The 23,035-nt window shown below is 36.8% G+C and overlaps 1 protein-coding gene across 1 annotated transcript; it reads right to left on the bottom strand.

Annotated features, from left to right (window-relative positions):
• Positions 1-241: 241 nt before the first annotated feature.
• LOC135165237 (protein qui-1) lies at positions 242-22,908 on the bottom strand. Its single transcript, XM_064126332.1, has 8 exons — positions 22,826-22,908; positions 7,773-9,067; positions 7,467-7,546; positions 6,948-7,070; positions 6,721-6,863; positions 6,323-6,483; positions 1,752-6,029; positions 242-608 (listed from the first exon to the last, which is right to left on the bottom strand). The coding sequence occupies exons 2-8, from the start codon at positions 7,879-7,881 to the stop codon at positions 595-597; spliced, it is 4,908 nt and encodes a 1,635-aa protein (XP_063982402.1). The 5' UTR covers positions 7,882-9,067; positions 22,826-22,908; the 3' UTR covers positions 242-594.
• Between the last annotated feature and the right edge of the window lie 127 nt (positions 22,909-23,035).

Genomic DNA, 23,035 nt, shown 5'->3' with positions numbered 1-23,035 from the left:
CAAAAAGCCATTACTGTTACTCCATCCACTCGGGGGTTGGACCAAAGATGACGATGTTCTACTTTCCGGTAGAATAAAACATCAGGTGGTACTTAAGCAGGAGGGAGTGCTCCATGGAGACAACCTTTTGGCTATTTTTTCAAGCCTCACGATGTACGCCGGACCGACAAGAAAATACAGAGATAGCAGATTCTAATTTAATTTCACGGGCCAGAATGAGAAGTTCCATTCATTTCTTTTACTGCAGTTTTATTTTTACATTTATTACTTTCAAATAATTTGAGGAATTGTTTTAGAATTGGCTCAGTGGGGAGACCAACCATCAGTTTTATGGCGCCTGAGGGCTGGAAATTACTCGCTGAGTATTATAAAAATGAGAGGAACGAGGGGGTCTAGATTATAAAGTCAAGTCAATTGCTCAACTCCCACATCAACTGATTGTAACATTTTTCATTTATTGTATAGGAATTATCACTGCAATTGAGAGGTTGGAAGTTATAATTGGAAAGACAATTTGTAGTGGAGAAGATGGTTTTTTCATTTGGTTTCATTTTCGTTTTTCTTTTCAACGTGGATTAATGGTTGAGTGGCATATTAATCTGCAAGATCTGGAATATGAAGAAGAAGAAAAAGGAAGAGAGAATTATTAATTTATATTCTAGTGCGGAAGAGGGGCGAGATGAAATCGTTGAAAAACGACTCCTTGAGACAATGCAAGTGAATTATTTTCTCATCAACATATTTTCATCCACTTGGTTTGATTATTGGAAGTATTCATGAGCATAATAATGCCTCATGCAGAAGAAACGAACATGGAGTAGAAAAACTGTTATATAGCGTATCGACTACTTCCTCAAATGAATTTTATATCTATATTGGGGATCCCACCCTCTGCTCGCCCACCCCGAGGCGTTTCGTCTCTCTTTCCTCCACGACGAATGAGATTTAGAGGGGTGGAAAACCTCACCTTCTCAATTTTTAATCATTAAAATAGAAATCAGTAGAAAAATCAATTCCCTATTCTCCATAATGAGGACAATAATAATAAGAACTTGAACTAAACAGCGAAACTGATAATTTCCAGTTTATCAACATTCTAATTTATTTATGGAGGGAACTGGTATAATCGCGGGTTCGAACAAACCTCTTTAATTTGAAACTGCTGAACATTTGAATGCCCCACAACAATAATTACGTCTCACATGACCCTACAATATAGTTCCCCTATAATGACCGCATAATGATGTAAGAAATAAAGGAAGCCCTCAGCCAACACGTTTTATTATGCACATATATAAATGTATAAACATGGCATGGATTCTGAGCCAACACTAGCCCAGCTCCCTGCCGACATTGACCGAACTCTATGTCGCCAAGGTCTCCACCCCGAGTATCCCCTGTATTAAAGCATCCTCTGAATATTAACAAGCTGAAAGGCTTTGTTGTTATTGCTGTGAGATTACACAATTCTCCCATTAAATTAGGGGATGTTGAGATCGAGATCTACCAAGGGAATGGGATTCAGCTGAGAAAATAGCCCCTACACTATACAGAGATTATCACGGATTTTTCGTTCTTCATGTTCGTTTCTAGTCCACGAAAAGTAGTTATTTTCGTCAGTACTTCCAATTACACCAACAATTTAATTTTAAAGAAATTGTTAAAACATTTTTTTTCTCTAGTTGACTCAAACATTTTCCGGTTATTTCATTCTGCCTCATTCTTCCCCAGTACAAGAAGTGAAAATTTACCGTTTTCTTCATCAGAATCAGATATTCTAGTGGCTTGTAGTGAGCTCTGTTTGGCAAGTGTTCTTCCAGACGTACCCCGGGATCTTGGTGGTGGTGATTGTTTATTCCACAGTGCTTCAAGCTGATCAAAGTGTTGAGATTGTGCAAGAGCTGCCTGTTGTGAGCGTGCCAAACTCGTTTGAGAATCCAGACCAACTTTACTGATTTCCTCCATCGATGCACTCACACTAAATCGACGCTTGAGTGGATCCTCAGCAGTAGCTACCATGATACCCGACGTGAGATGACCGTATTTTCGTTGCCATGTGTAAGTATCGAGTGACACTTCTTTTTTCAACAAACGTCTGGCAGGTCTTTTGGGGCCCAATGGTCGTAGTTCTCTTGGTGCCACATAAACCGGTAATTTGACATATTGGGCTGGCGTATTATGGAGACACAATATTGGCATCGTAGGCTGTTCAATCAGATGAATAGCCAATCTTGAGCAGTCGGTAGATATCTCGACACCAAGAATTGGCACATGTAGCATTATCGAACCAAGGGCAATGCCTTTCTTGGTGTCCCATACAAAAAGATTCTTATCCTCACTACCAGATACAGCGAGTGTACCATCACCAGATAACCTAACACATGTTACACATCCAAGATGTCCACTTAACGTATGTAAATCACTCCCTGTATTTATATCCCAAACAATCAGATTAGCATCTCGCGAGCCAGAAACAACAATGCTTTGATCCTGAACGGATACAGCAACACAGGTAACACGATCAGTATGACCAACTAAGACTTGTGAAAGTTTACCACCAGCTAATTGCCAAACTTTTAAACTCATGTCACATGATCCTGTTATGAGGGAATTCGAGTCTGGTGTTACAACGAGACAAGTTATATCCTGGCCATGAGAAACTTGATGTTTCTCCATTGGTCCTGCACCCAGACTCATTATTCTGACCTGATTATCACCTGATCCACAGATTGTATAACGCATATCGGGTGTAACAGCAATGCATCTTCCAGGTCCACATACGGATTGTATTAGTACACCAGTATCAGCAGCCCAAACACGTATAACTCCACTTCGATCAGAGCTGACAACCCTTTGTCCATCGAGCATAGCAATAACCGATGTTACAGGTGCTTGATGTTTAAATGTTGCCACCGCAAGACCAAGAGTCAAGCCCCAAACTCTGACTGTCTTGTCCTCTGAGCCTGAAGCAGCAAATAATCCAGATGCTGAAAATGCTACGCAAGTTACTGTTGCAATATGTCCCTCCATCGTCAACATAAGTTCATGAGTATTTAATTGCCACAAATTGACGAGAGAATCGACACTACCAGTGACAGCCATAGCTCCATCACGTGATATATCAATGCAAGTTAAGGGTGACGTATGGTATTGCAGAGATATTTGATGCTGTTGCAGCTGTTGTTGTTGTTTTGGTTTGTAAAGACCCTCCTTATCCATGACACAATTTTTCTTTATTGTTTCTTCATCCCGAAAACTCCAATATATGAGACGATTACCACTGGCAGTTATCAGAAAATCATCTGTATCAGTTACTCGAACGGACGTCACGTCTGTTAACGAATTTGTCGATAATGTTCTTAATAATTTTCCACTGTGTATATCAAATATTGATACACGTCCATCGGTTCCCCCAGCAACAGCACGTCTACAATCTCGTGCTATACATATGCTTTTAACAGCTCCCTGATGGCCTCTGAGGGTATGAAGTGCCGTACCAGTGGCAAGTGATCGTACATAAAGTTTTTGATCCTCACACACCGCCAGAAGAAATACAGAATCAACTGACACATCGAGCATTGACACTGGCGATGCTAATGTTATACTATTTAGAAGTTTAAAACTCTCGAGAGACCATAAACACACAGTACCATCAGCTGAGCCAGATACAAGTACCTCACCAGCTGCATCAACTCGTACAGCTGTTATAGGACCACGATGATGATCAACAATCATCAGTACTTGACCTGACAAAAGACTCGTTGCTATTATTCGCGAATCCTCACCACCACTCACTATAACTGAATTCTTGAGTGCTGGTGTAAGAGTTAATACAGGTGCAATATGCTCGCATATTCGTCGTTTCATTGTTAATTCCTTCATGTCCCAAACGATGATAGTCGTATCCTCAGAACCAGTCAATAAATACTGCGCCTGCTGGGTCACTGATAAACATGATATTGGCTTTGTATGGCCTTTGAAGGTGTGTACAAGTTGACCAGACATTACATGCCACAATTGTACATCAACACCAGCATCACCACTACCAACAATAATAATTTGTTGGCCAGTGGGTGATACCTCAACAAGTTTAACACCTTGTGGGCACGTTAGTACACGTATTTGAAGGGGTAATGGTGATTGCAACCAACCATTCAAGGGTACCAATAGTGGTGCTGCACAACCATCACACCATGCCATTGCTGTTGTTATCATTCTGGTGACCAAGTCATCGTTATTTCGAACCACTGGTCTCAACCAACAAATCAATTGTCCCCCAAGTTGAAGGGGATCTCTGGTTAGTGCATCACTCGAATTTCTTATGGTGTAGTAAACTAATTCGACATCACGCTCGAGTAGATAACGTCTTGAGTCCTCTAGTACACATCGCAAATAACTAACTGATATCATTTGTACGGCTGCCAGAAGAAAATCAAATGCACATACAGTAAGTCGCTTCAATTTTGCGCCATCACCAGACCTCAACAAGTGCAGCCAAGCCTCCTCGACGTGACGTAACGTATAAGTTATGTCCGATATCTGGGGTGTACTATTAAAAGGGGTTTCTTTATTAACTTTTTCATCGGCCTTCCCATTCTGTTCTGCCTCGGTTTTTTCATCGTTATCATCTGTCTCATTAGAATCTTTTTTTTGTACTTCTGGTTCAACGAAGAATATTGTTTTTGCTGATTCAGTGTAGCAGGCTCGTGATAATTGTTGTGTCGAGAGATAACGCTTTTCAGCTACTTCACGAGACAACCAATGCCAGGAGAACAAGAGTCTTCCACTCATAACACGAACCCTCAAACATGATATCAAGTTACGTCTCACTAGACACCATGTTGCAAAATTAAATTGTCCAGCTGCTAGTTCCAACGGATCATCTCCACCAGTTGGCATTATTAATTCCAGAACTTCGGTTTCTGATAATCCATATTCGGTGCAGGCCAGGAATGATCCAATACGACTAGCTGCTTTTACTCCAATGAGTTTCTCCATGTAATCAAATGCCTTTTCAATGTCAGAAGTCATTCTCGGCGTGGAATCTTCAGCGGTATCTGGAGCTTTTGCACTCATGTCAATCAATATTTCCGGACACTTGAATCTTTCTTTTTGCAGTGGAGTTAATTTCAATGAGTCCAGAGGTGCACTTGATGATATGATAAAGTGTATCCCTGGGGGTAACTGAAGTGGAAGCCATGATAGTGCTGCAACGATATCACCCTCGAGTGGATGCAATCTGTGAAGATCATCGATAATGACAATCAGCTGTTCGAAATTATCATCATCGTCAACCTTGGCTCTTTGATTTTCCTCAATTCCCCGTAAAATTTGAATCAACCAATTATTGAGGTAGAGTGGATTGAATGAGGCCTCACGGGGCAAATTACCATCGTTGTTACCAAATAAAAAACCAATGTGTTGACAGAGTACTCTCAATAATTCAAGACTATAGGCCGAACGCGGTGTTGATGTACAAAAACGTACAATTTTCATTGTTGATTGTTTCAGCCAATTATCGGAGTTGTCATAAATAGCTCTGAGTGTTCCAGATTTACTGGATAATTTTCCCTCGCGTATGAATATAGGCCCGTGTTTATTAGTTTTGCCAGCAATCAATAGTTTCTTGACTCGTTGTACAATATCATTATTTTCATCTACCGGAGTTATTTCCCGCATAAGTGACAGATGAGCCAAACTCTCGGCGTATATTTCCTGCACTAATTTTTTTCTACTCTTTATCTCGGGATTAGCTTCGACTGATTCATTCACCAGTTGTTGAACTACCTCCAATATCTGATTGCGTAAATTTGCCAGATAACAATCGTGATTTGGATGATCAGTGGGATTGATTTCATTATCGTGGTAATCCGCATCCAATTCAATTACATTTCTGGCTGGCAATGAGCTCTTCACTTTAGCTATGAGCTCCTCACATTCTACTGGTAATTTAGGGACCACCTCATCAGTATTACTATCTTTCCATCTACGGATCATAGATAGGATTCCTTTACCTCCTTCATCTAGCTCTAAAATTAGATAATAATAATTGGATAAAATTATCAGTTTCCAATTCTCAGTTTCCATTCATGTCATTCTATTGATTCTATCAAGAGAGAAATATTTTATGGTGGGAAACAGTAACTTTTTAGAATAACGATGTTCCGCAATGTTTATAAAATATATTGAATGATTTTAATACTTTTCGGGTCGTTGGAAAAATTAATTCATCATCACCGAGGACCATTAACATTCGAGTTTAAAAATATTAGATTTTCCAATTTGCATCAATAAATGTTTGATCATGATTGGTAATACGTACTTAAGCCATAATCCAGCTGCCGCTCGGAGGTACTCTTCAATATATTAATGATCTCAGCGTTATTTGAATCATCCTTTAAGGCTGATTTAGCAGCACGAGTCAAGAGAACTCTCAATTGGGTTCCCACAGTTGTCTGCCAGTCATCTTGGGACGTTTCCACGCTTGAAGGAAAAAATTAAATCGACACTTATAAATAATTGAAAAAAACAATTTTTCAGAATCCCCTAGAATGTTGTACAGTACTACAACCTGCACTAGAGATTCAATAATTTTTAGAAACATGTGGAAAAGCATTTCACTAAAAAAATAAATAGCCAAAGGACTTGGACATCCGTGAGATAAAGAAAATTAAGGTCAAGTTCTATTTTCAATTAACAATTAAGTTAAGTGTCCTCTACCTCGTGGCCTTAAGAGTATAACAATCGTTATCGTAAACGTAATACTCGTTGAGTTGATCACAGTGGATGGCAAGACTGCGGAAAACGGCTTCGTCAAATTTAATTGGTACCCAGCCGGTGCTGTATTCCGTGCCAATCAATAGCTAAAGGAAATATGAAAAATCAGCGGGTTTATTTCAATTGTATTATTTTTTACTACTCCTTTTAGATTATACTGAGGGACTCACAATGAAGAAACAACCCCTGGAGTAGCGATGTGATGCCTTTATTTCCTCCAGGAATAGTTCAGCCAGACGAGGGTCACAATCAGGATTTCTGGTTGTACCATATTGCATGTCGACCAATAATACCTATCACATAATATATGGATAGCTAAAAAATATTGTCTAAATATTTTATAATAATTAAACGAATGCAATTGCCTTCGCGATCAGTTTTTAGCGGTTTATCAAACGCTGGATCGAGGAATATTCTACACATTAGTAAGAGAATTACTCAAGTTCTAAAATTCAGATGAAAACACTGAAAAAAATTCCTAGAATTTTATTGTTCATGAAGAACGAAGAGAATGTCATGTCGCAATAATGATATTCGCGGTATTACCGAAATGATGCACAATCACATCGCTATAAATTAAAAAAATTGCAAAGAGACCATTTTTATAACCACATCCTAGCAACGCTGATCCCCCTTGGGCTCTGAAAATGGTTGTATTATGTTAAATAAATGATGAAAGAAGCACTTACCTCGATACCCATATCATCGTATATCGATTGCAGCTCGGGACCAACCATTTCGAGCAGCTGCTTCCGCTCCTCAGGGAATTCTGTAAATCATAAAACTTTTTCAGCATAAATGTCAAGATAAGAACGAAGAAAAAATAAATAGAGGGCTGCGAGCATACGATAGTCAGCATCTCACTGAGTGATGTTCTAATACTTTTTTTTTCATCAACAAAATGGATTCAATTAACAATTATTTCATAAGAAGAAATAATTCTTCGGCGACGTTTGTAGGAATGAAAGGGATTGAGCTGGAAACGATAGACTCACCATCACGTTCACCAGCGATGAATATCTTAATCAGACGAGGTGCTGGTAGATGAGGAGGTGGTGGACCACCTTTAAGCACTCCAGCTATCAATTCCACTTCCAGATTCATCTTAACTCTATTGCACTTTATCCTAGTGTTCACTGATTTTTTCAACTCCTGAGTATTGTTGATTTTAATCAACAATGTTGCAGAATCAGACGATCTGTCTTCGTGATCAGTCTTATCGTAATTTCATTTATTGCTTTGTCAACGACAATTTCAAATTCCATAAATTTAAAAAAGTATACATTTTATCGAATTAATGAATTATGTTTCTCCCAATAAACATTGGATATTTTTTGTTACAGCTTCCTGACGATGGAAGACAGTTCTACGTAGAATTAATTAATAAGATCGTCTTCATTTACGTCGGAATGGATGGAAAACAGAGCAATTTATGACAATTTGGAGGACATCTGATCGTAATATATAAATTAGTTTATTTATTTCTTTTAGAATTAGCGCAATAGCGTTTTCAATTATATAACTTTATCGAATTCTTCTTTTAGAATACCAGCATCATAACTTTCTACGATTAATCAATTTATATTCACTTTTAATTGGCTCCGGTTATGTTTAGTGATACTCAAAGATATGTTAACCACAAATTTAAATAATTTCTATATAATTCCAACAACAGGATTTTTTGCTGGTCGTCAACACATAAATTCCTTGATAACTTTCAACAACAATATGTCAATATATTTATAAATCCACAGGTACTAGATTCAATAGAGTTGTTCATATTCTCATTATGTCAAACAACATATATTTTTGCTGCTCAATTATATTCAATATTGGTCATAATTTAGATGTTATGTAACTACACGTTAAAATTTTCGGTTTTTTATTTCGGCAAATAGGTAACTCGGTGAGTGGGATTGTCTTCGCTCTTCAATTGTAGCTAAAAGTTTTCTCCTTCGATTATACTTTAAAGTATTTTTATTAATTATAGTTTCATTTATGAGTTTTCGAACATTCACAGCTATATACTATAGCGGTTTTGTCTTGTTTATATTTCAAAATAATTATATAACATTAAAATTGATAGCACATGAATGACTAAAGAGAGTTCGGTTTTTTTAATCCGAGTGTTCGAAATTTAGGTGAATAATGTTAGGCGGGTAAAATTGTATTGGTAGGCTTTCCAAATTCTTGTCATATCTGTTCTGCAGGGAATTCATTGGTGAGTCCGTAATTGGCTGATTAATTTTATTCAAGTCAGACCCATCTTATTTGTTGATTTTTTCTTTCTCTGTAACATACGTAAAATCATGCGATACTTTTAATGGAGTACATCTGCGTGACAATGTTCATCATTATCAGTCCAGAAGGACCCATTTTACCCCAATATTATCATTTGAATGACAGTGAAGATCTTTTGCAGAGACAGCTCTTGTCACTCTCACTTGAATTGTTAAATTCAAATAATTTTCGTACTATTTTCGTACTCTTCTAATACTCTTCGAAAATGCACATCTGTGTACGAGGTAAAATGACCTATATATACTCTATACAGGGTGTCGAGCAGGTAGGGGCGAACTCTAAACAGGCATGTTTTGGGGGTGATTCTGAGCAGAAAAGTCCTTTTCTACTTTTCGATCGGACTCACCCCTGCAGAGATATGGGGGTGAAAAGAACGGCCAATGGGGCGCGAGCATTGCGCGGCTCTCCGTCCGTGTGCCGCGGGTAAGCAGTGTGCGTGCTTCCCCTTCTCCTCGGGCGGACGTTCCATTCCGCTAGTGAGTAAGAGAGAGACAGGGGGAAAGATATTTCATGACAATCCTTTCAGGGGGGGGGGGGGGGGGCGCTAGGATGATTAAAAACCGATTATTATTTACCTTAGTATTATTTATTAAAAGACAACATTCTGAAAACCGCGGGCATCCCCCTTGGCGTTCCAAAGCTAATTATTTAAATGTTAATTATCTCATTATGCAATAGCCTTACAGTGTTTTGTCAAGAGATCTTTTTTATTGTAAATTTAATTTACAACAAGAAAGGTCTCTTGACAAAATGCTGTAAAAGAGCCTATTATCGAGATAATTAATGATAAACAATCGCGGGGAAATTTCAGAGGGGATAGCTCGCGATTTTCGCGGAATCTGGAGCAATAACCGCGTTATCTTGATTATCACGTAAACAAATGGATTTACGGCCTTTTGTCACAAGACATTTTTTGCAGAGAATAAAATTATCTACAATAAATGTCTCCTGGTGGAATCCCGTAAATCCATTTGTTTATTGAATAATTGGATTTGAATTTTAAACAATAATCCGCGATTAATTATCAAATTAAGACATCTACGCGATTTTTCGATAAGATCATTAATGTTTAAAATTGCATTTCTGGCAAAAAAGCCGTCTTGACAAAATGTTGTAAACCCATTTGTTTACAAGATAAAGATTTGTTTACAAGATTAATGATCTTATCGAAAAATCGCGTAGATGTCTTAATTTGATAATTAATCGCGGATTATTGTTTAAAATTCAAATCCAATTATTCAATAAACAAATGGATTTACGGGATTCCACCAGGAGACATTTATTGTAGATAATTTTATTCTCTGCAAAAAATGTCTTGTGACAAAAGGCCGTAAATCCATTTGTTTACGTGATAATCAAGATAACGCGGTTATTGCTCCAGATTCCGCGAAAATCGCGAGCTATCCCCTCTGAAATTTCCCCGCGATTGTTTATCATTAATTATCTCGATAATAGGCTCTTTTACAGCATTTTGTCAAGAGACCTTTCTTGTTGTAAATTAAATTTACAATAAAAAAGATCTCTTGACAAAACACTGTAAGGCTATTGCATAATGAGATAATTAACATTTAAATAATTAGCTTTGGAACGCCAAGGGGGATGCCCGCGGTTTTCAGAATGTTGTCTTTTAATAAATAATACTAAGGTAAATAATAATCGGTTTTTAATCATCCTAGCGCCCCCCCCCCCCCCTGAAAGGATTGTCATGAAATATCTTTCCCCCTGTCTCTCTCTTACTCACTAGCGGAATGGAACGTCCGCCCGAGGAGAAGGGGAAGCACGCACACTGCTTACCCGCGGCACACGGACGGAGAGCCGCGCAATGCTCGCGCCCCATTGGCCGTTCTTTTCACCCCCATATCTCTGCAGGGGTGAGTCCGATCGAAAAGTAGAAAAGGACTTTTCTGCTCAGAATCACCCCCAAAACATGCCTGTTTAGAGTTCGCCCCTACCTGCTCGACACCCTGTATATCTATATGTATATATGTACAATGTGAGGGAATAAAGCACTGTGCTTTTGCGCTGATCAGTGCATCCCATTTTACATCCGCCTTCTTGGCTTTTCATTACCATGTACCACACACCACTATCAGCCGAGAAAAAAGGCACCTGCTCACCCTCTAATAGCTGTCTCTACTCTCTTCATTCCCTTTCATTTGCGCCCAACGGTGGACAGTAAAGTGAGGGACACACGAAATTAAAAAAAAAATTAAATTATTCCTCACGATAGTGTCAAACGGAGAAAAAAAATCGCATCTCCAGTTGGAGATTGGAGTTCTGTAAAATTTTGCAGTAACGATTTTACAATTTAATGATCATACCACAGGTGTCAGTGATGAGAATTTTTGGTTTAATTAAATCGATGCTGATTACTCAACATTATGACATGTTTTGCGACACCAGTTTGTTCGGTCATATGAGGGCACCCGATGCAAAATCGAAGGTCTCGGGTTCGATTCCCAATCTGGATCATAAATTTTTTTCAGTAAAATTCCTTCGCTTTTCCTGAAGTCCTTTCTACGTAATTAAAAAATTGCCTGTGACGTCAAGGGATGTGGAGGGCTACATAAATTTACGGTCTTATGTGTGCGACGGGTCACATAGAGTGTCACATGACGATAATAAAAATAGCGGTCATTAGTTCCAGTTCAATTTCAGATTACGTTGTAAATACTCGGTTTCAACTGTAGGAAAAAATAATAAAAATCCATTTATATAGAGTACTTTCATATTCATGAGCTTTTTATGACTTTGACAAATGACCTAGATCAACCCATTGTCTGCTCGACTCTATTGAGGTTCATCCTCGTACTTTGACAGGATATATGCTGACTGAAGTAAGTGCTCGCTTCATTTTTCTCAAGTTTGTGATGAGAATTACTGTGTCACTCCCGGTGTAGCAATTGTCGCGTGTGGGTTATTGTTCAACAAATAATACACAATGTCTGCACTTATACACATCGTCATGCAGGTTTTTGTTACGGTGTCGAGAAACGATATTTCAAAAAGTAAAATATTAGATATTTTTGGAATTTTTGAATAAAATATTCGTTTTTATTAGTTCAACTGTAGAAATATTTAGAGACATTTTTTATAAACTGTCGTGAATAAAATACAGCGGAAACTCAGCTTTGTGCTTTAGACTATGACGAAGATTTTAAAATATATAAAATGGGGAGGCTGGGAGACCCAGCGCGAAATCAACGTCACGAAACCTGAAAATAATCACATCTCCACTAATGAAAATGATCACATCACTGCGAAACCTCGTGAGCCATTGGATAACGAGGAAATGCAAATATGATATATTATTTCACCTCAAGTGGATCGATAAGTTGTCACTAAAGAGATGAAAAAAAAATTAGAAACGAATTTTAGCTGAGGGAAAGTCGAACATGTTTAAACACTCAAACTAATTACTCGCGGAATCCATTTTTTATTTGCTAGGAGAGGACAAGATTTTGAAAGCAAAGTTTTTCACCCCGTGAGAAAATCATGGAACGGGTTTATCGTATGCACAACCCGGGCTCAGACGAGATTAACTCTGGTAATTCTCTCACGGACCACTGCACAGCGGTGTTTCCGGGAGGAGATAGAATGAGATTAAAGAGTAAATATTACAGCAAGAATAAGATGAAATTCTGAGTCCACATTGTACTCGTAAAGCTTGTATGAGGGTCTACATGTGTTCATAAAATATATGTAAACGTACATCGTGTTTGCGAGAGAGATTTTCATGGATGAGTCAACCAAAAGCAATATAGAAAGATATTCCTCCATTTCCACTAGATTCCCCTCCCCCTTGGAGTCGAAATCTATTTGAAAATATCCTTGGAATTCATGGGAGACGGGTTTGCCGGGGAAAATTCTTGAATCCAATTTTCGGGGTAGGTCAGTACTTTGACAAGTTTTTCCAACCGTAAAATTTCCTTCTTTTGTCGCCAAAGATCAAAGCTCTCAATCGAGCCCCGTGTCACCCCGACGTTCCGAATTGGTTACGAGTCTTTTGTTGTTTAAACTTCGCAACTATTCATTTAAATATTTACATTGAACCGACACGAAATATTTAATCGTTTTTTTATATTAATTGAATCTTCAGAAAGTTAAACAAATTTTTCTTAAAACCCCAATCCGACTTTTTGGATCTACAATTAAATATTGATTATCAAAATTCAGTAAGTGATAATTTTTTCAAAATTACAAGAACTTTCTGTGAACAATATATTCAGTCATCATTTTCATAATTGATACAATAAATATTCCAAAGTTAATAAATAACTTCAATTATTACCCAATAAACAATAAATATTGGAGCCAATAACTTTGCGCAAATTACCAGGAGAATAACGTAGAATATTCGCAATTATTTTTTTATCTTATGAAACCCTTCTAATCGATAAATTTTGCGATGAAAAATGATTGACTGAATAGTGTAGTCTATCCCAGACTATAGACTGAACTTGGATATTGTTAAGCAGGTCTTGATCTCCGGGCTTTAGGGTATAATTTTTTTCTCCCCCCGGACAGAAGGAATAATAGAAAATTCGGGAAGGGAGAATAGATATGAGACAAGGGGATGAGAAAATGAAAAGGAGAGATGGGTTGGATCCTTGCTGTCAAGTTCGGTATGGTGTGAAAGGTCGTAGTAGCATAAGGCAGGCGCGGCTGGGTCAAAAGTTCACCGTCAGCTAAACTGCTGGTGGCGGGTGAGGCGTTGAGTGAGCTGAATATTCGATCGTTCACTTGTCCTATACCAAGCCAACGTTGAAAATAATGTTCTTTCACAATCATTAAACGACGTAATGAACGACAAGGCTCGAGGGTTGCACTCATCTAGCGCAATAGACAAATCGACCGGATTCGACCAATTAAGGAGAGCAATAATTACATCTCCAACTTCGAAACAAAAGTTTAAAAAAATATTCAACGCATAATTGCGGTTAATTACTTTACACTTGGACACTAATACCAAATGTCTGGGTGATCAGTGATTATTAAAGGGATTTTAAGATAATTGATTTAGTGTGTGAACGCAATTTGTGTTGAATTTAACAAAAAAATTACTGAGAAGTCCTGAGGACATTTTGTATCGCATGGTACAAGTTTTAAATTAATTGAAGCCAACTAATGAAATATAAACAATCAATATATTATTGAAGAGATGATGGAGACTGTGTGGATCACACTATACAATTTAATTAGTCAAAAATAATTGAATGGACATTTTGTATAAAAATCAGACCTCCAGAGGATGAAACGTGGGACTAAATAACGTTCAACCACTTTTTGGATCGACTTCTGTCCGAAAATAAGACTTGAGGGTCTAATTCTTGCGATACCACCCCCACATTTGGCCCTCCGGATGTCCAATTACCATCCAAAAGTTCTTTCCCCCCGTAATTTGCCGAAAGTAGCAAAAACACAACGCAATTACTCAACCGTCAGCTAATTACCGATGAATTTTTTCGTCCGTCCAGCACATCCACGCCGCACCCTTCTACTGTCTGCCCTTCAATCAGAACTTCAATACTTCCCCAAAAAAAAAAATGAAACTCCAATTTTCCCTTCATTTAAAAAATAATGAAAAATATCGGAGACAAGGCTGCAACAAAACAACTAAAACCTCGTCCCCGACTGTTGTGTGCAATCCAATTAACCATTCAAGGGGGTTAATTGCAATTTACTCATCATCTGTAGCTTCCAAACGCAGATTGGAAAATCAATGCTTCGGACTTCAAGTTACGTATTCACCAGCTCAACAATACAAACATATTTTCCACGTCGCCATTTCCTACGAGAAGAGAAAAAATGAGGGAGAAAAAAAATATAAAGTGGGTTTATACGGAGCGATGTAGTACTGAAGGTACTACATCGACAGGCTGCAGTAGTGAAAGTCAGTGTGCGGTGATCCAAAAGCCGAGGTACTCGATCTGATGGCGCACGAACCACCGGCTGCATCTGTTATATTCACTCTTGTTGTCAAACTACAATTCTATGCAATGTACAGACTTGTTTCAATTTCTGTAGCTATATGTTTCTTTGATGGACTTGGACAATGTTGGGTTCTGGTGCTTTAAAGTGGCTCTACCCTTTCGGTAAATTAAAAGACGTTTTCAAAGTGAAGAAAAAATTCTGGAATATTCCATTACATTCGGAGTCGTAATTTTTCATTTAGTTTAATTCCAGTTCTGATTATTCAAGGAAGAACTGTTTACAAATGAGACTAATGAGAATTTAACGTTCAATAACAATTTAATAATAATTATTATGGTAGTAGTAATAATAAAACAGTTTTAGTAGTTCCGAGAGGTTGAATAGAGTCCTGAGTCTTGAGGGCGTAATTTAGTTTAGTGTTAAATGGTAAAAAAAATATTTTTATTGATTAAAGATGTAAATCTGATTTTTTAATGTGTAAATATGAAATAATTATGTTTTTTACACCTCGTAAGACATAATTTATGTTTGGTCTGTTAAGACAGTCTATTTATTTATCAGAGAAAATGTTGGAGAAGATATAAATGCTCAGCGAAGTTTAATTAATATGTTTTTTTGTGGGTTTGGATTTTTTAAATTTTTCTGGTGCAGTTTTGTTGAAAATTCAAAGACTGAAAATATTCAACAGTGCTGGACCTTCATCCGTTAACGATTGACGGAGGAAAAATAAAAAGACGAAACATTACCAAACAAGAGGAGTAATCGCGAAGCAACATCGATTTCCAATACTTTTGTAAATTGAAAAAAAGGGGGAGAATAACGGTGAATTTTATTCCCTTCATTCGGGAAAATGTATAAAACATGAGGATGATTTATAGCAAAACTATAAAGTTTATTTTGTAGTCGATAAGATCGTCCTCGTGAAAGTCAATAATTGCTCCAATTTTTGTATAATTTCCCTGCGAGGGAGGGGAACGGCCTTTTAACCTGTTTTCATTTATTAAATTTGAATCATGATCATGGAAAATTTGTCGCAGTTATGAGGAAATTTTCAACGAGTTTTTCACTTTGTCCAGCGTAACTTGTCCAAAGGAGAGAACAACTTTAAAAAATGTTGAATATTTTAAAAAATCTCTGCTATTTATTAATTTCAAGAATATCGATTCCACATTTTAATTTCTTGATGAGTAAATGCCATTTTATTTATTGATCTAAAAAACACGATATACACTAACAAAAAAATATATAATTCTCTACCAGTGGTGCGTTTCATTCAATTATTTTCATCTTGACAGGGGAAAAACGATCTGTAATAATAGAATTATCTGATGATATATGTAACATGTATTTTCACTTTATCGATGTATAGTTTGAGTTGCTGTTTCACTAACGTTACGTTGAATTACCACTGCAGCATATAATTGAATCAATGACACACACACCTACCCCATTGCAGTATAACAATGAATTGCACGTCTCACTTCCGTCCAATTTCAATATTGTTGAACTGAAACAAATAGTTTTCTCCATGAATGTAGAATGCACTCCCCCCTCCTCTCCCATTGAATATAAATGATTGTTTTGTTAGGAGGAGTGCGCTCAGGAGTGAAAATATTCATTTACTTCAACGTGACCAATTTCACACGTTCCAGCCACTTTTCCAATCACAAACAAAAATAAAACAAGAGGTAAATCACTCGAATATGGCGTCGAATAACAATAATTATCATAATTCGAATATTATTATTTGAATTATTTAATTAATTCAGGATTTTTTTAGTTATTTTTTATTTTATTTTCATTTTACTTTTTATTAAATTAATTCATGTTAATCTATGGACGTAAGAGAGAGGCAATAGTAGTTGAGTTGGGAAAAAATATTCATTCGAATATCAATCGATTGAATTGATTCGTAGTAAACATGAATATCAATGACAAAAATGTTTCTATTTGAAGGAAAAGGATTTGAAATGATTTGTTATCCGCGAATAAATTTTTCATTGCCGTTTACTTGGCACGAAGTATGAATTTTGCTGGGATGAATGGGTTATAACTGGTCTATTCTTCGAATAAACGATAACTCGCTGGATCCCGACAACGTACCCTGTCATTTGGAAAATAAATCTTGAATACACAGCCGTACACAATTGTAATATAGCCTGTTCGTGACAGCCGATTGCAACAATTACACCTCGGCATATCGCATAAAGTAACAATGCGTTATTGTCGTGCCATCCCAGCGATTATCGTCAAGGGCTATCTTGGCTGTATCGATTCGCAACCCCTCGCCCTACGGATGTTCTACCGCAACCGGGAACAGGAGACTACGCAGAAAGCTTGCGCGTCATTTGAAAACCATTTTCCTCCCTTATGTACACGCACTTCATGGATTATTTTCGTCTTGAAACCACCCGGAACACATCGGCACTCAGAAAAAAAAACAAAATTCGATCTGTCAAACATTAATTTACTCCGGAGAATTTTATTCCCCAGGAACAGGAGCCCCCGCTCCATTCACACGCAGGGAAATTTTCGCAAAAATTCGCAACGAGAAATTGATCTCTGACAATTTTTAGAAAAATGCGAGAGGAAAAGCCTGGAAAGCTCAGGTTTAGCTGAAAAATTCTCTGATTTTTCTGGAAGAGATGAGTCATGGAAAAATATCGATTATTTACGTCCAGAGAAAAAAATTTTGAGAGTTCAGCAATTTTTGTGCGATTGATCTGGTACTTTACGTTCCATTCCATCAATTAGCCAATCATTTGGAAAAAATTACGCAATGTCTTGTCGTCACAGAAGCGAGTCTTCAGATGGGCGGTTTTTTTTCGGGAACAAAGAGCAGAATTGATTTTGTGATTCGCACAATTCCATATTCCACTCGCACATTTTAATTAATTTTTTTAGGGAATTGATCGTTTAATGCATCTCCAGAGCTTGAGGTCTAAGTCAAATTCAATTATGATAATTATATTATTCTGGAACATGACCATCTGGCATATGGCTGTTCAATCTCAAAATAAACAATTCAATCTCAGAGAAATATTTTATATTAAAATAGTTAAAGTGGAAACATTTGAGTTCAACTTTAAGTGAACAATATGTTTTTATTCATTCAGAAGACTTGGACTACTCCATGCAATGTGATATTAGTGATCATTGACAAACACAGTTGTTTTGTTAGTGAGGCTAGTCTGTCGCACCGAACATGTCACTTTTCAATTATTAATACTTCGGAACTATACGGAAACTAACAACTTCAATGTTGCTAAGTGGAATCACTTGATACTTGTTCAGATACTCGCTCCATCATATAATCCTGCTGTTCTCGAACTTCACAAAACTCGTTGGCTCCATCTGCTCTATTTACTTATGAAGTTGTGCGAAAACTTTTGACCCACTTCTTTGCATATTTATAAAATTTCATTTGTATTCGTGTCAAGCACTTTTTACCCGTAATTTCCTTGTTCAGTTAAGGCCCCACTTACACTGTTATAAAGTCCAATGGGATGAAATGTAAAGGGGATGTCTTCAACCCAATTGATGCACATTGAGGGCATGTGGAGTACATTGATCGAACTATTTTCAGTCCTCAAGTTTATCAGTTAAAGTTCCCGAAAAAAATTAGAAAAATTTGTTTGTATGACTTTATCATTTTTTCAAACATTTGTTATCACATATTTAATAACTGTAATTGGGCTGATTTTCGGGAATTCTATTTAATTAACGTAATTAAATTAACGTAGTCACAGTAGGGTAAAGTTACTTTAAGAGGCAAAACCTCATGAATTTGATTTTCGTTAATGCATATGGAGACACATCGTGATGCGGAATGTGGAGCATTCCACATGATAAATGTCAACCATGTGAGGAAAACGTTTGCGGTAATATCTGAAATTTCAACATTTCACGTTGCATTCCACTGAGCTATAACAATATCAAATCAAAGGAAATCTGTTAATTGATAGCTTTCTCCAACCGCTGAAAGTAGTTTCGAAATTGATCGAGCGAATGACCTACCCCTTTTTCGTATATCTCAAAGGTAATTCTCATTCATAGGCGATCAATTAATCACACATGACACTTTTCAAATGCATCCAGTCACTATGGCAATTACCGCACGGCTCTGTAATTATTTAATGAGAAACTAAATCAGTAGTGAAATTGTAAAACGACATAAGGGACTGTGAACTACCGATTAGTTATTGACGGATAACTTGAAATCTAGGGCAGATAGCAAAATTTTTATTATGACCTTTATTGTAGAGCAAATTGAGTACTATAATAAAGGTTATTATAGAAATTTGTCTATTCCTCTTAGATTCTGAGTTATAGCCCAAAAGCTAGACTCAAAAAACGATTCAATGATAAAAAAAAATTAACTGTGTTTTTATATCAACTCGGAGGTCCTGCTCTCTTTTTTTTATATGGATTCAAAATTGCCAGGTGGAAGACTCTTTGCATATCCCTTACCACTAATTGAAGGACTTTCTCCACCGCTACTCGGTTGGAGACGAGAAATTACGTAACTGTTTCATTTTGGGGGAATTAGGTACATTGGCTACACTCGTCTGTTCTTGGCGGAAAATGAAATGAAATTCAAGCATCTCTAGTAGATAAAGTTTTCATAAGAAGTAATTTTGAATGAGGTTAACGATTCGCCGGAGAAGGAACGTCCTCAGTGAAAATATAAAGTGACTGAAGAAATATACCGCCCGTGATCGTGTAGCTTACGGATTAATTAAAATATAACTATATAATTGAGCAATCTCAATGTGACTTAATTATTTTTTTCATAAGAGAGGAAATTGCTATTCACATAAGACGCAAACAAGTGAATTCACGGGAATTATTTCATAAAAATATTCGCAAATAAAAGAACTTTTTTGTAATAAAAAAAAACTTGCAAAGATCGAGTGCGGATGTTATTTTATTAACAAAAATTGGGGAAATAAAAAAATATTAAAACTGATTAGTTTATTATTTAAATTCTCCAAATCGGAATTTCAGTTCCGATTTAGCTGTTGCAACCGTCTGAAAACTTTGTAAATATCATTTTTCCACTTCCCTAATGGGATAAAATATTGTCATTAATTTTCACGAGGGTGAAGGTCGGCACGTGACTTATTTGGCGTGAAATACCTCATATATCATATAAACCATATCGAGAAAAGTTATTTCGAATTGAGAAGAGGGCTGCGCCACCCCCCGAATTGGGTAAAATTCTAAAATATTGGAAAAAAAATCCGTCAAGTGGGGGAGTTCTCGTTGACTCCCCCACCACTACAAATATATAAAAACATGAGTTTGTAAATACCAAGGAACCCCTCAAGTTTCAATTATCTATCGGATCATATATTGCAGTCGATCCAATTTATTCAACAAAATATCAAAGTCATTTATTAAAGTCAATAAAAGTTTAAAAAAATATTTTAATAAATAAAATTGATTTATTTCAGTAAAAAAAAAAGTAAATGATAAAAGCTGAGTTCAGAGGAGGGTTTCTACCAAACGGTGGAAAGTATTCTTAAGCGAATGCCAGGAATTGCATCACTGAATAAACAATGAATTTTGCACTCGGATTTTCAGCTGAGTAGCATAACACTTTACACGTATAGCCAGTAATTTCACGGGTGAATCGGTCAAAACAACAGTAAAACCAGTGGGAAATTGTTGCATTGCACACACTATAGTTATTTCGTTAATTAACTAGCAACGTGCTTCCAAATGGTTATTTTCCGCATCATTCCGCTCAATTATGCAATTAACTGTCCAATGGCTCTCCGATTTCCAACCCAATTGAATATTGTCATGATTATTATTCTTCTCTTTAATAAAATCGAATAACTTTGTTGCGATTCTATCTCTTCCCCTTCATCCCTTCTACAAATTGGTAATACAATAATTTTATTTACATGGGGTAATCCGCCCGTTAAGACACACCGAAATAGATGAGATATACAGGCAACATCAACTTAAATTAATAATAATCCTAATAAAAAAAAAGACAGGGAATTGCAAGTTTTTCTACTATTTTCGTAATTTTTTTAAATGCAAGAGTTAATTGTTTTCATAATTAATAATTATCACTGTTTATCCACAAGCAACTCATTATCTATCTTCTTCGGAGTCATTTGTTTATGAGGCAGTTGCCCTAAATTTCACTATTTTCAACATTAAACAATAAAAAGGAATAAAATAATGAATGAAAGGAATTTTAAATAAAGTGATGGGTAAATAAAATAAAGTAATAAATTAATAGGGGGGAACAATACGGATATTTAGGAGAAAAGAATAATTTAATTCAATGGAGTCATTAGTGAATGATTATAATGAGGCAATAGAGCTCAACAAAATTCGAAACTTAAACTTGAAGACTTATAATGTTCTCATTCAGAAGGAGAAAGCTCATTTTTTATTGTATACGTAGGTCATAGCACGTGATTATTCAAAGAAAAGACCACGCCCTTGAAGAAAGGAGTGAAAGGGGGAAAACAGGGAGAGAAAAAATTAGACGAGGGAGGAAAATAAATTTCACCCAAGACCCTACCCTAACTTGCCTGTTACGTTTTCATCCCAGCAGAGAGACTGAGTGAAGGTCGCCATTTGGGGTTGCGAATAAAGTTGTTCAAATTTATGGCCACTGATCTCCGGGAAAAGAAATAGAAAAAACAATCCCATAAAAAATGATTCCGATAAATGAGCGAAATATTTTACCCAGTTCATACCCAGTCGAAAAACATGGCATGTAAGACTGAACAGGAACGATGATGAATGAAGATTGATTGGAAGGGACAAAGCATTAACTGAATTCGTGACCGTTCGTTGTGAATTCTCCATTTGAAAATTTTCATTTGTTGTTTCGATGGTCCCATCGTAAATCGAGGGAGAAATATTCTGCCAATTGAAAATTTTCATTACAAGAATTTAAAGCGTTTCGAATGGTAATTTCGGGCAGTTGATTATGCGAAATAAATATAATTAGCCAAATTACCAATTTTTTAAAGAGTAAATTTATCATCGGTATAAATTAAGGGAATAAAAACTGATGAAATGCGATGGGCGAGTGAAATACAATCGCATAAATCTGTAACTGCGGGAATTTTGTTTATTGATCTCGTTGGTAAATTTTTACAACAAAAGTAAATTCATGAGTTTTGCGAGAAATATATGTCGTAAAAAAGGGGTGAATTGCCACGGGAAGTCATTAAAATTCAAACTATTGCTAGCCATTAAAAATGATAATGGATTATATGTCCTTCATCAAGAAAACCATTCGGTAAATCGAGTGCCGAGACCTTCCACTCGAATTCTCCGCGAATCGTAATGATTCCCATGTTTTTTCGATTTTTTCCCTCGTTTGCTCCATCGGAAAAATGTGAAATTTATGTAAATTTCTCCGGATTTAATGGAACAGCTCAGTAGCGAAGCGATAAAGGATTAAATCGATTTTTCCTCGAGATTATTTTTCGATAAATGCCTCGGGGTGTAAAAAGGTGGCAAAATTTATCCCCAACCCCTTTTTACAGCCCTCAATCGGCTGTACAAAAGAGGTCATCTCACAAAACCTCTAACTTATTCCAAGACATTCCTAAAAAGCTCGCTAATACATCAGATCCCCGTTCACCGCTTCTCCATTAAATTGTTATTAAAATATTTTGGTGCTCGTGATGACAGCAATAGTCGGTCCCAGAGGCCGCGAAATTCCGGAAATGATTTTTTTCTCTTCATTTTAATCGCATCCACTATTTACAATCATTCTATTCCAAATTAGAATTTTGTTTATAACAAACTCAGCTGTATTTGCATAACTTACCGGACTGATTGCGACTCGTTTATCACAGAAGCGAAAGACTCACCTCCCCCAGTAATGTCGGGACACTACTACTCACTCATTGTACTGACAACAGAATCAAGCCTCGATCAAGCCCGCCTCGAGTCCTGGCGCTTGCGCAGACACCTTGTCTCCGTTTTTACCCACTGTTTTGTATTGGGGTAAGTTGGTGAAAGTACATATCTATATCAG

The sequence above is a fragment of the Diachasmimorpha longicaudata genome, chromosome 8, assembly GCF_034640455.1.
Source record: "Diachasmimorpha longicaudata isolate KC_UGA_2023 chromosome 8, iyDiaLong2, whole genome shotgun sequence".
In the NCBI taxonomy this organism is placed as follows: domain Eukaryota; kingdom Metazoa; phylum Arthropoda; class Insecta; order Hymenoptera; family Braconidae; genus Diachasmimorpha; species Diachasmimorpha longicaudata.
The sequence above is the reverse complement of the archived record's forward strand: the minus strand, read 5'-3'. Positions and strand labels throughout refer to the sequence as shown.

Bases quoted from the DNA above. Each gene is read 5' to 3' on its own strand.
- LOC135165237 (XM_064126332.1), bottom strand. From the start codon at position 7,881: ATGAATCTGGAAGTGGAATTGATAGCTGGAGTGCTTAAAGGTGGTCCA. The intron at 7,547-7,772 runs GTGAGTCTATCG...TATGATTTACAG, and splicing joins CATCGCTGGTGAACGTGATG to AATTCCCTGAGGAGCGGAAG. The intron at 7,071-7,466 runs GTAAGTGCTTCT...ATTATGTGATAG, and splicing joins ACGATGATATGGGTATCGAG to GTATTATTGGTCGACATGCA.